The following is a 12,385-nucleotide window of genomic DNA, read 5'->3' as shown; positions in this document are numbered from 1 at the left end:
CACTTTTATTAGTATATATTAACAGTGTATATAATAAATATGATATTCATTATATTAACAAATATGAACAAACACAATAGGTATTATAGTAATAAATATTTAATAATTAATAGTATTAATACATATGATACAATACAATATATTCTATATAATGTAATATATTTAATAATAGCATGTATTATTATATTTTGTTAATGTATATATTTTGTTTGCTTGTTTATATATATATATATATATATATATATATATATATATATATAGGCTGCACCTGTAGCATACAGAAATTCCCAGGCCAGGGACTGAACCTGTGCCACATCAGTGACCTGAGCTGCTGCTTGACAATGTCAGATTCCTAACCACTAGGCCACCAGGGAACTCCTTGTTCTGATTTGATGCTTTGTTTTAGGGGCATATACAGTTTGTATCGTCATGTCTTCTCTCTTTTTTTTTTTTTGGCTTTTTGGCTTTTCGCCATTTCTTGAGCCACTCCCGCTGCAGATGGAGGCTCCCAGGCTGGGGTTGAATCAGAGCTGTAGCCACCGGCCTATACCAGAGCCACAGCAACGTGGGATCTGAGCCACGTCTGCAACTTATACCACAGCTCACGGCAATGCCGGATCCTTAACCCACTGAGCAAGGCCAGGGATCGAACCTGCAACTTCATGGTTCCTAGTTGGAATTGCTAACCACTGAGCCACGATGGGAATGCCTTGTCATGTCTTTTTGATGTGCTGACCTTTTTGTCCCTGTGGAGTGGCCTTCCTTACATGGGAGAGGCTCCCTTCTTGCATGATTTGTCTGGTGTTAAAATAGGCGCCGCAGCACCCCTGGCTTCTGCATCCTTTCCTTTCAGCCTGTCTTGGTCTCCACACAGGAAGTGCATCTCTTAGAAACAGCTTTTCATTGGGTCTTTTTGACTTTGATTGCGAGGGGGCTGAAGAGCAGGTGCCACGTTTTCCACACCTCGCAGGCCACACTGGAGAGTTTTTATTTGGTCACGACGGCATCAGAGAACCTTGAATGAGATCAGTGTCATTGGGTCTGATTTAGAACCATCCTTCTGGCCGCCAAGTGGAGGATGCTGATGGCGGGCAGCCGGGGACCTGTAGGGGCTGGGATGGTGGTCTGAGCTCAGGCACAGAGAGGAAGGGATGGATCTGGGAGGTTACAATGTTCTAGGACCACCAGCTGAGACCTCCCTGCAGATGGGGGGCTTCCGGGGTGCAGAAGGAAAAGTGGAATTGAGAGCTCGGGGTCTCTGAGCAGTGACTCGGGCTGGCTCTTCTTCTCTGTGCCTGGTCTTTTGCTGCGCTGGGGGTCTGGGGTCTGGGGCTGGGTTCCTTCCCCCATCTAGGGGACCAGGTGTTGTCAGGTCCCTGAGGGGTTTTGTTTTCGTTTTTTTGGCTTTTAAGGGCCACACCTGAGGCATAGGAAAGTTCCCAGGCTAGGGATCAAATTGGAGCTGCAGCTGCCAGCCTACGTCACAGCCACAGCAACGTGGGATCCGAGTCACATCTGCAACCTACACCACCAATCGAGGCCAGGGATTGAACCTATGTCCTCGTGGATAACTAGTTGGGTGCATTACCACTGAGGCACGACGGGAACTCCCCCGGGTCCCTGCGGTTTACTGGGGGTCCTTCAGTGCTGTTAGGGGACCGGGGCTGTCTCAGGCCTGTGCTCAGACTCCACCTGCAGGCTGTGCATGAAGCGATCACAGTTGAACCCCTGAGCTGTGTCCCTCCTGCCACAGTCTCTGTGGGGGATCGTGGCTCGGCAGCAGTCTTTGGATTCACGGCCAGAAACAAAGAATCTTTTCAAAAATAATGCTGAGCAATCTCTCATCTTGAGAGAATATAGATATTTGGTCGAATGGGAGCTTTGTCGAATTTTAACTCTGAAGATAGCGTTCTGTACAAAACAACCGATTCGAAGCTGATTTAAATATTTATTTATTTATTTATTTATTTGTCTTTTTTGTTGTTGTTGCTATTTCTTGGGCCGCTACCGCGGCATATGGAGGTTCCCAGGCTAGGGGTTGAATCAGAGCTGTAGCCACCGGCCTACGCCAGAGCCACAGCAACGCGGGATCCGAGCCGCGTCTGCAACCTACACCACAGCTCACGGCAACGCCGGATCGTTCACCCACTGAGCAAGGGCAGGGACCGAACCCGCAACCTCATGGTTCCTAGTCGGATTCGTTAACCACTGCGCCACGACGGGAACTCCTGATTTAAATATTTTAAGGCGTGGTGGTCTCCTGAAGCTCCGGCCTGGGTCTGGGGCTGCGCGCTCAGAGGCGAGACCAGATGTTGGAAAGCAGGGTGGGTGGGCGGGCAGAGGGCAGGTCCTGCCCGAGGATCAGAGGAGGCGGATCTGAGGTGTCCTCTCAGAGGCGGGCGGCAGAGAAAAGCCGGACCTGGTCCTGCTGGGTGACAAATCGCCCCCCACGTCCAGAACCTTCCTCGCCACCCGCTCAGACTCCAGCAGGGCTTTCCTGCAGGATGCAGACAACATGAGTCTTCAGATCATTCACTTCTGCAAAAAAAAAAAAAAAAAAAAAAGGTTAGCAACCTAAAACCCAAAACCCAAACAGTCAGCCTCTGGCCTCGGTCCCAAGGACACTGGCTTCATGGCACATCTTAATCGCCCTTCACTCTCCGGGCCATGATGGATCATGGCAGGTGTATCATGGGGTCTCGGCTCGGGGAACCATGTATTTATTCATAAACGGGGCTTCTCCCGTCTCGGAGACAGTGAGCGATGTGCTGTAAACACAGCGAGGGGCGAGCAAGGGGTCATGAATTAAACCGAAGCCTTGTAGAATTTGCATTTTATTGACAGTTCTCATTTCTTCTCATATTATATCATTTTGAAGCCCGTTTTCCATACGCTGGCCTGTGTGCCGGAGAGCAGCCAGAGGCAGTCACTCATAATGACGGATGGCGTCAACGCAGATGCCCAGTGACGGCTTCATAAGCTGGCCAGCTGCCTGGGGTCCCGGGGATTCCTCACAGCTGCAGAGGAGGCCTGGACCCCGGTGGCTGCAAGGACACAGAAGGCCTCCCTGCTGGGGACGTGGGGGACACGGCCGGGCTGGGGGTGCCGCCGCCCTTGGAGTCAGCGGCTGGGGGTGTGGGCCAGCTGTGACACTCACTTGACCTCTCTGGCCTCACTTTCCTCCCCTGCAAATGAAGCAGCCCACCAGGAAGCACCCCCATCCTGCCAGGCACGTGGTGACAGGTCACATTTATTGAGCACCTGCTGTGTGCCAGCTCGGCAAGACTTTATTCCAGCTGTTGGTTTAGACTCTCCTGTACCCCCTAAAGTCAGCTCTGTTACCTGCCTGTCGCAGATGGGCAAAGAGGCCGGCCCAGCCCTGCCCTGCCCTGCTGCTGCTCAGGGAAGGGGTTCCAACTCTGTGGGCTGAGCCCCCAGCCCCAGCCCTTCTTCTTTCTCCTTTTTCACTTGCTATGGAGATTTTCAAACGCATCAGCTGTAGAGAGAATAGGTGTGGAAAACTCGGTTTACCCGGTGTCACACCTATTTTTAGTTCATAGCAGTTCGTCAAATCCTAATGAGCCTGTGGTTAGTTCGGCAGGATATTTAGAAATCTGTGGATACAGGAGTTCCCGTCGTGGCTCAGTGGTTAATGAATCCGACTAGGAACCATGAAGTTGCAGGTTCGATCCCTGGCTTTGCTCCGTGGGTTGGGGATCCGGCGTTGCCATGAGCTGTGGTGTAGGTTGCAGATGTGGCTTGGATCTGGCGTTGTAGTGGCTGTGGTGTAGACTGGAAGCTGTAGCTCCAATTAGACCCCTAGCCTGAGAACCTCTGTATGCCGCGGGTGCAGCCCTAAAAGGACGAAAGGCCCCCCCCCAAAAAAAATGCCCTTCTTTACGCTTTCGCCGTTGCGGGAGTAAAAAGCCCTCACAGGTGGCTGACCTTCCCAGCTCAGCCTTGTGCAAGTGGACGGGCCCTGCAGACCGTGCGTCTCCTAAGTGTTTATCCAATGGTGTCAGTGCTTTTTGTGGACAAGAGGCTCGTGGCCGCAGAGCCGGGGCTCCATCCCATCTCCGAGTCTCTGCCTAGGAGCCTGCCGTCTGTCCTGCGCTCTGTCGGTCGAGGAGGGGGGGTGCGCCTTCTGTTGTTGGCAGAAGCAGGGCTGGAGGGGCTCCCGGACGGCTCAGTGCCCGTCCTCCCCCACGTGGCTGAGTCCAGACGCCTCAGGGGGGACTTCAGCATCCTGACCCTTGTTCTGGCGATTTGTCTCCACACCCCCTCAACCCTCTGGGCAGGAGCACAGGGCCCCTGGGCAGCATGGGGTCAGAGGTGCAGGGACAGGCCGTGTGACCCCCACCATTGGCAAACCCGGAAGCTGTGCTGGGAGGCGAGCGGGGCCGAGCGTGTGGGGAGGGCGCTGGCCTCTTGGGAAGCCTGGCTGTGTCCTCAGCTTGCGTCTCATGCTGGGACCCAGGTTCCCCAGGTTTTCTGGGAACCTGACATGAGCCTGCTGGTCAAGAATTGCCCCCTGACCACTCTGGACCCTAGGGTGGCCGTGCTGCCCTCTCTGGTGGCAGCATCCTGGCCTCCCCCCTCCATGAAGCTCTCCACGCCTCCCAAGTCCCCGGTGTCCCTTGGGCACTGAGCTGCTCTGTCCCTGCCCATCTCACACCGTCAGGTGTGGAGCCCCTGCGTCCTGCTTCTCAGCCACGGTGGTGCCTGGCCCCTGGCCCAGCAGGATGGTGGGCGGGTGCAGGCTGCATGTGCTGAGCACACAGTGAGCCTTCAGCGAGCTGTGAACGAGCGTGTGGGGGCCGGATCTTCCGTTCACCAAATTGCTTCCGTGGGTCTCATTCCGATGCTAATGCGCCTTGAGTCCTGACCTTTCACCGGGGATGTTGACCTTCTCTTTCAACCCCAGAGGCATTTAATTCCTTGGTAGCCACACAAACAATTCACTTCTCCAGGAGCAAAGCTGGCCTTTTCCCTCCCACTCGCAGGTGAGCACAGGCTCAGGTGAGCCACCGAGCCCTGGCTTCCGAGACGGTGCAAACAGCATTTGGAAAATTCTTTGTACGTCCCGGCATAGCCAGAGAAGGTTTTGTGTCCGAAACGTGCCCACCTGGCAAGACAAGCAGAGAAACGGGTTCCAGGGCAGGCCTTAGACCAGGAGCTTTCTCACCAAACAGACACCATGAGCAGAATTCTCAAGGAACCTGTGAAAAGGCCGCTGTGTTTGGAAACAAATGTCCTGCAAATTCTGAATGCCAGACTGGCTTGCCGGCTCCTGGGAGACGCGGACATGACCGAAATAACACATTGTCCTGGCCTAGGGGGGCGGGTGGGGACGTGGTGTGTGCGTGTCTGCGTGTGTGAGTGTGTGCACGAGTGTGCGGTCTCGACTCATTGCCTTTTAGAGCTGGGCCAGGGTCCAGGGGCCTGGGTTGGGGGGGGACGCTTTCTGTCATCCTCTTTCTCTCTCTCTCTCTTTTTTTTGGCCCCTCCCGCAGCATGTGGAAGTTCTCAGGCCACGGATCAAACCTCAGCCACAACAGTGACAATGCTGGATTCTTAACCCACTGAGCCACCAGGGAGCTCCCTCATTCTTGTTTTAAGTAAATGTCTGAAAACAGTAGTTAAGTACTTGTTTACAGTGAGTTGAAGTGAGTTCAGACTCACATACACCTGGGGAGGGGCACCCTCTAGCTCTTCAGGATCCCGAAAAGCCTCCTATAATCTGTGCTCTGTCAATCGGTAAACGATTTTTGGGCATGGTTTGAGCCACAGGCACGGGTAGCAAGCGTGAGCCCCCGGGCTGCCGGTGGTGGTGAAGGCGACCTTGGCTCAGGTACAGAGTGCCAGGTAGTGGGTGCCCACCCGGCAGGTGCTGCCTCCGCCTCTCCCCGGCCGCCTGTGCCTCTCAGCCCGGGCGGGAGAAGGCGGCCGAGGGTGTTGGCATCGTGACCAGGGTTCACGCCCATCTGCCCCCCAGGGGAGGACCACCTTGGAAGACGAGTCGTCACGTTCAGCTGCTGCCGGATGCCTCCGTCCCACGAGCTCAACCACAGGCGGCTGCTGGAGTAAGTCCCATCCAGCACCCCCACCACGCAGCCCCCCCTCCCCGTGCGCATCCCTCCCTCTGTGGGCCACCCTCCCCGTGTGCGTGTGTGTGTGTGTGTGTGTGTGCGTGCGTGTGTGTGACTCCCCGTGCATGTGCCTCTCCATCCTGCTCTGCGCAGAATGGCATTCAAGGTGCTAAGGTAATGGATTGACTAGCGGGTCCCCAGGTGAATGTCACATCAGCTGCCAGGTCACCAGCTCTACCCGCAGGGCTGATGGCGTCTCCAGCCCAGCGTGGCTTTAGGCCCACAGCCTTTCAGCAGCCTTTGCTGTTGGTCGTGCCTGCATCATGTGGAATGTCCCAGGCCAGGGTTTGAACCGGCGCCACAGCAGGCACCTCTGCCGCTGCAGTGAGAACATTGGATCCTTATCCTGCTGAGCCACCAGGGAACTCCTGGTCCACAGTCTTGAGCTCTGGACTTAGGGCCCTTTTAGGCCTCCCACCTCCCTCCCTTCTGGCCTCCCTGCCTCCCTCTCAAAGCCACACAGGCCACCTCTGCGTGTGCTTAGTTTCCTGCCTTTGGCCTTGGCCGCCATCACCCCTCCTCCTCCTGCCTCTCGAGGCTCAGTCTGGCTGCTCCATGTGTGGCCATGCTGCTTCCAGCGCCCCTGCCTGGCCGGATCCCGAGAGCATCGTGAGGGCTGGTGCCAGGAGAGCCCACAGAGGCCTCACTGCAGGTCCTGACTGGCCTGGGTGAGCAGGTGACCATGGGTCTGGTGAGAAGCTCGGTCTGGGCAGGGTGACTTCTGTTCCGCTCCCCACCGAGGCCTCTGTTCCAAGCTGAGTGTCCTCCTGCCCAGGAGGTCATGCAGGGGGGTCACGTCCCCACCCAGGTGACCTGCCGTGGGCCAGAAGACCTCTGTGCCTCGACCTTGAGCCCCACGTTGAAGGCATTTCTTGCCCCGTGGGGCTGATGTGGGTGCCCCAGGCCTTGGGCTCTGCTTTCTGATGACTTCTGATTGCGTTTCACCCCCAGGGCCAAAGCCTGGCCCGTCTGGCCAACCCTGGCCATGTTGGTGTCCCCTCGTGAGGGACAGAGAGGAACAAAGGCTGGTCTGGGACGGACCCGCTCACTGCTGGGATGGCTCACACACCACGGTGGGGTCCAGATCCGCTTCCCTCTTGGTGGTGCCAGAGCGGCTGTGGCCTGGAGCCGGCAACTTGAAATGAACAAAGGCGCAGTTGGCTCATAGAAGCACCTGGAAGCCCTGGGGCTGGTTGTTTCATGAAAATCCCCTGACTCAGGCATCCAACCTCATTTGTTCAAGAATCTTTCAGCAGCTGCTGGAGATACAAGGGCAATGGCCAGAACCTTGCAGGAGCCGGCGCCCAGAGTCTTCAGCCAGTTCTATGGCCAAGGGGTGGGGTCTGCTGTGGAATTCACAGGCAGCCAGCATCCCCGGCGGCGGCGGCAGGTTACCCCGGACAGCGAGTTGGTCCCCAGGAGGTGCTGGCCTCCCTGAGGAGCTGATGCCACTCTCTGTTCCTTGGTTACGGGGACCCCGGGGAGAGAGGGTGTAGGATCCCTGAGAGCTCGCATCCTGTGGTCCTCTGAGATGAGGTGCAGTCTCTCACCGGCTTCTTCATTCTGTGGCATCGAATGATCTGTGACCTGGGGCTCCGCGTACTCTGAGGGAACCACTGACAGGCAGGAGTGAGTTCTGGATTTGTTTTCTTAGAAAGATGAGGTTACCCCCTATAGGTCGGTGGTGGCTAGGGGTAGGGGGCAGAAGAAGGACGAATGACTGCTCAGTGGCTGTGGGCTTTCTTTGGGGGTGCTGGGAAGGTTTTGGAATGGAATGGAGGGCGTGATGGCACAACGTGGTGATGCACTAAACATCACTCAATTGTTCACTTTAAGACGGTTCGTGCTACGAATTTCACCTCAATCCCCGCCCACAAAAGGACCTCTGATAACAGTGGGTACATTGTGTTCCTGTCGCAGAACTGCCTCAGAACACTTTACCTGGGGGAAGTGGTCGGCATGGCTTCTGTAGACAGTTGTGCAGGTTGCTCACTGCACAAGAGCCTTGCTATGAAGAGCTGCCTTTTGGCTGCCGCTCTTCTCACCCAGTGGTGGCAGGTGTCTGCCTGGAGGAAGAAGCGCCTTTTTCTAATTGACTCGAACGTGCTCTACGGGCTTCTGGGCTTTGATGGGATGGATGAGCCCTAATGCCTAGTCTTTTCCATGGCTTTTCGGGAAAAACTGATACCATGTGCATCCTCCTCCGTCTCTGTCCAAGTGGGCAGCTTTCCTGTGGCCAGACGTGTGCTCCTGTTTTGAAATGCATGAAGAAATAAACCTACGTCTTTGAAGCTCAGCCAGTGGTTTCGTTAACGACGTTGGGTGCCGAGCACACGTGCAGATGTGTGGAGCCACCGAGAGGAACTCGACGTGTTATGGAGAGAACCAGGGGGCACATGGGGCCGGGGGAGGCTCCTGCTTTCCCTGCAGGTGTCCGCTGAGGATAAGGGTCCGAGCAAGGACAGCCTCCTGATTCCTCCTTTCCTGAGAACATTGAGAAATGCAAGAGCGACCGTGCTTACAGGAAAGAGTTGGTGTTCTCACGGCTCAGGGAAAGTCAGAGAGGTCCGCCTGGCTGCTGTCCCAGGCAGGATGGGCTACATGAATTATGCCCTGAGGGGAGATGATGCCCTAGAGAGTGAGTGCTGAGGTTGCTTCCACAACCGCTGAGCCCAAACCACGCATGAGATCGGCTTTGCTTCATTTTTCCGTCAAAGTGGATGTCGGCCGGGGCACATGGCTTCCTGGCGGCAGAACAGGGTGGGTCAGAGAGTGGACTCCGGAGCTGGGCCACTCCATTCGTTGCTTTGTTCTTTTTAAAGCCACACCTGCAGCAGGGGGTTGAATTAGAACTGCAGCCTCGGGTCTACACCACAGCCACAGCAACGCTGGATCCGAGCCACATCTGCAACCTACTCCATAGCTCGTGGCAATGCCAGATCCTTAACCCTCTGAACGAGGCCAGGGATTGAACCTGCATCCTCAGGGATGCTAGTTGTATTCGTTACCACTGAGTCACCGACTCTAGGCTGCTCCGTTCAGATCTTGGCTCTGCCCATTGCTGGTTCTCCTCTGCCGGCCTCAGCTGACTCCTCTGAAACATGGGTATTGAGGTCGCTGCCTCGTAGGGTTGTGATTGGGATTAAGTGGGTAAGTACCGTGTAAGGGCCTGCAGTTCTCATAGTGCTTTGGCCAGAGGGCCCTCTGAGGTTTAGAAAGCAGACTCGCTAAGCAGAAGCTGGCATCCTTTTTGGCAAGTAAGATCTTCCACTGCGGTTTCCCAGCGGTGCAGGGGGCTGAATGCTTGTGGACGGCAGAGACCAGTGGGGTCTCCTCCAGCGGTTCTGGGGGCACTTGTCCACCCGAGTGTCCAGCTCACGCTGTGGACCCCAGAGCCTCGGTGGTCTGTGTTGCATGGCTCACAGGGAAGGCAGCTGTGGTCCCACCACAGCCTCAGAGACGCTGGGCCTGGATTCCTGGAGCGCTGAGCCGACTTAACTCCAGGTTGTGCTTCTAGGAACTGAATGACTCAGGCAATCTGATGTGTGAGCACTTGGCCCCAGCAGCTGGGTGTCAGGAGCCAGAGTGCCAGCGGGGTCAGGATGGTCCTTGGACAGCTCGTCTACAGGTGGCCGGGCAAGGCCTTTTTAAGTGGGTCACAGGTGTGAGAAGCTGTCTTGGGGGCTTCGTAGAGCTTAGCCTGTGGGGTGTGGTCAGGTGACAAGCCAGGGTCTGCTTCACTGTGAAAAGAAACGATGTTAGGAGCGAGTCTGGAGAGGAGTTGCTTGCTTCTAGAAATGCGGCAGAGCAGCCGGGAGGTTGAGGCCAGGGGCCCCGTTAGTTAGTCCCGGGGTTGAATCCCAGTCCACTCTGTGTTACTTGCACGGCTGTTAGAACCAAGCACCGAACAGCGGCTGGCGTGAGACAACGAATTTGTTTCTTAACGTTCCTGGGGGCCAGGAGGCTGAGAGCAGGGTGTCTGCAGCGCTGCATCCCCCTCCCCTCCTGAAGGCCCCCGCCCCCACCCCTGCCAGGACAGGCTCCTTCCTGGCTTCTTCTCACTTCTGGTGGCAGTTTGCAACCCTTCACCCTCCTGGGCTGGTGACGGCATCACTGCGCTCTGCCTCCGGCTTCACGTGGTCGCATGGCTGTCCCTGTCTGTGACCTGCCCTCTTCATAGCCATCTTTTCAGGATACCAGCGACTGCCTTTAGCCCTGTCCTGGATAATCCAGGATAAACGCCTGCTCTCAGCATCTTTATCTGAATCACATGTGCTAAGACCCTCTCTCAAAGAGGCCACATTCCTGGGTCCTGGGGATTTGACATGGATGTCTTTGGGGGGCCATTTTCAGGCTACCACATCCACCTGCTGCTGTGCGACCTGAGGTAAGTTACTTGACGTCTCTGAGCCGCAGGTGTCATTTAGGAAAGGAGGACCAGGCGCCCTGCCTGTGGCTCCTCAGTGTTGCCCTGGATGGGCCCCCGCCCGGCACGCTGCTGGCACCCACTGGGGGACCATATGTATGGCGAGAGCATGCTCGGTTCCAGGGTGGTGGGAGGGAGCTGTTTCTAACTGGGCCCGTGCTTTGTGCTCAGGTATTTGAAGTACACGCTGGACCAGTACGTGGAGAGCGACTACATCATCGTCTATTTCCACCACGGGCTGAACAGCCGGAACAAGCCGTCGCTGGGCTGGCTCCAAAGCGCCTACAGGGAGTTTGACAGGAGGTGGGTGCCCTCCAGCCTTCGGGTGGACCCCAGGCTGCGGGCTGGGTGAGGGGGAGGCTCGGGCGACACCAGGGGTCACGGCTGTGCACGGGGGAGGGTGGGGAAGGGCGGGACACCGGGGCCCAGGCGGGGTCTTAGGGCGACCAGGCCCTCTGTCCAGCATCACCTTCTCAGGCTGGGTGGGCCCTCGTGTTCTGAAGGGACCAGACCGTCCACATTTTGGCTTTGGGGACCATCACGTCTCTGTCACCAACTCTCCACTCTGCTGAGGGCAGAAGACAATACATATGTAGGTGGGACTATTTACTTATGGGCCCTGAAATGTGGATTTTATGTCATTTTTCATGTATCATGGACTCTTCTTCTTCTTCTTCTTCTTCTTTTTTTTTTTTTTGGTCTGTCCCCGGGGCATACAGAAATTCCCAGGCCAGGGATTGAACCCATGCCACAGCAGTGACCTGAGCTGCAGTAGTGCTGAATCCTTAACCGCTAGGCCACCAGGGAGCTCCTTATTTTTAAAAAATGTTCAAGCATTAGAAATGTCAAGCTGGCAGTTCCCATTGTGGCTCCAGCAGGTTAAGAACCTGACAGAGGGAGTTCCTGTCGTGGCGCAGTGGTTAACGAATCCGACTAGGAACCATGAGGTTGCAGGTTCGGTCCCTGGCCTTGCTCAGTGGGTTAACGATCCAGCGTTGGCATGAGCTGTGGTGTAGGTTGCAGACGCGGCTCGGATCCTGCGTTGCTGTGGCTCTGGCGTAGGCCAGTGGCTACAGCTCCGATTCGACCCCTAGCCTGGGAACCTCCATATGCTGCGGGAGCGGCCCAAGAAATAGCAAAAAGACAAAAAAAAAAAAAGAACCTGACAGAGTGTCCATGAAGTTGCAGGTCCAACCCCAGGCCTCGCTCAGTGGGTTCCCATGGGGAGCCATGGAGGAGGTGGCAAAGGGTTGGGGGTGCCGGGCCTTGTCCAGGAGGCAGTGGGGAGCCATGCATGGTTCTTGAGGAAACACAGATGACATGTTCAGAGCTGGCCCTTTCCAGAAGCTCAGGCTGACAGCAGAAGGCTATGTTTGTCTATCTTGCCCTGTCTTGAGCTGAAACAGATCAGTTGTCAGATGGAAGGAGTCAAACTTGTCCTTTGTCCCTCCAATCCTCTCAAAGGTGGGTGGGGGGCAGGGGTGGGGTTACAGACCCTGGCTGGATGGAAGCCAAAAGATGGGCCGTCCTAGGCTTCAAAACAGTTCAATGGTGGAGTGTCTGCTGGGGATGAGTTCCCCGTCAATGGAGGTAAGCAAGCGAAGCTCCAGATGTGAGATTTATACAGCAAGGATTTACGTCTCCCATCACTGCACCCCAGCGAGTTTCCCGCTTTCTTTTTTGTCTTTTTTTTTTTAAGGGCTGCGCTCACAGCATATGGAGGTTCCCAGGCTAGAGGTTGAATTGGAGCTGTAGCCACAGCCACAGCAACGCGGGATCCAAGCCACATGGGTGACCTACACCACAGCTC

At 55.8% G+C, this 12,385-nt stretch overlaps 1 protein-coding gene across 3 annotated transcripts in view; it reads left to right on the top strand.

Annotated features, from left to right (window-relative positions):
- Positions 1-12,385, top strand: part of ARHGAP8 (Rho GTPase activating protein 8) — a 51,159-nt gene that overhangs the window by 19,660 nt on the left and 19,114 nt on the right. For all 3 annotated transcript variants that reach the window (XM_047786015.1, XM_047786016.1, XM_047786014.1), the window contains 2 exons: positions 5,996-6,083; positions 10,747-10,878. In XM_047786015.1, coding sequence (XP_047641971.1) covers positions 5,996-6,083; positions 10,747-10,878 — 220 coding nt within the window. The remainder of the gene's footprint in view (positions 1-5,995; positions 6,084-10,746; positions 10,879-12,385) is intronic.

Source organism: Phacochoerus africanus, chromosome 7 (genome assembly GCF_016906955.1).
Source record: "Phacochoerus africanus isolate WHEZ1 chromosome 7, ROS_Pafr_v1, whole genome shotgun sequence".
Classification (NCBI taxonomy): Eukaryota; Metazoa; Chordata; class Mammalia; order Artiodactyla; family Suidae; genus Phacochoerus; species Phacochoerus africanus.
Note: the sequence above shows the minus strand (reverse complement) of the source record. Positions and strands in the feature narration are given on the sequence as shown.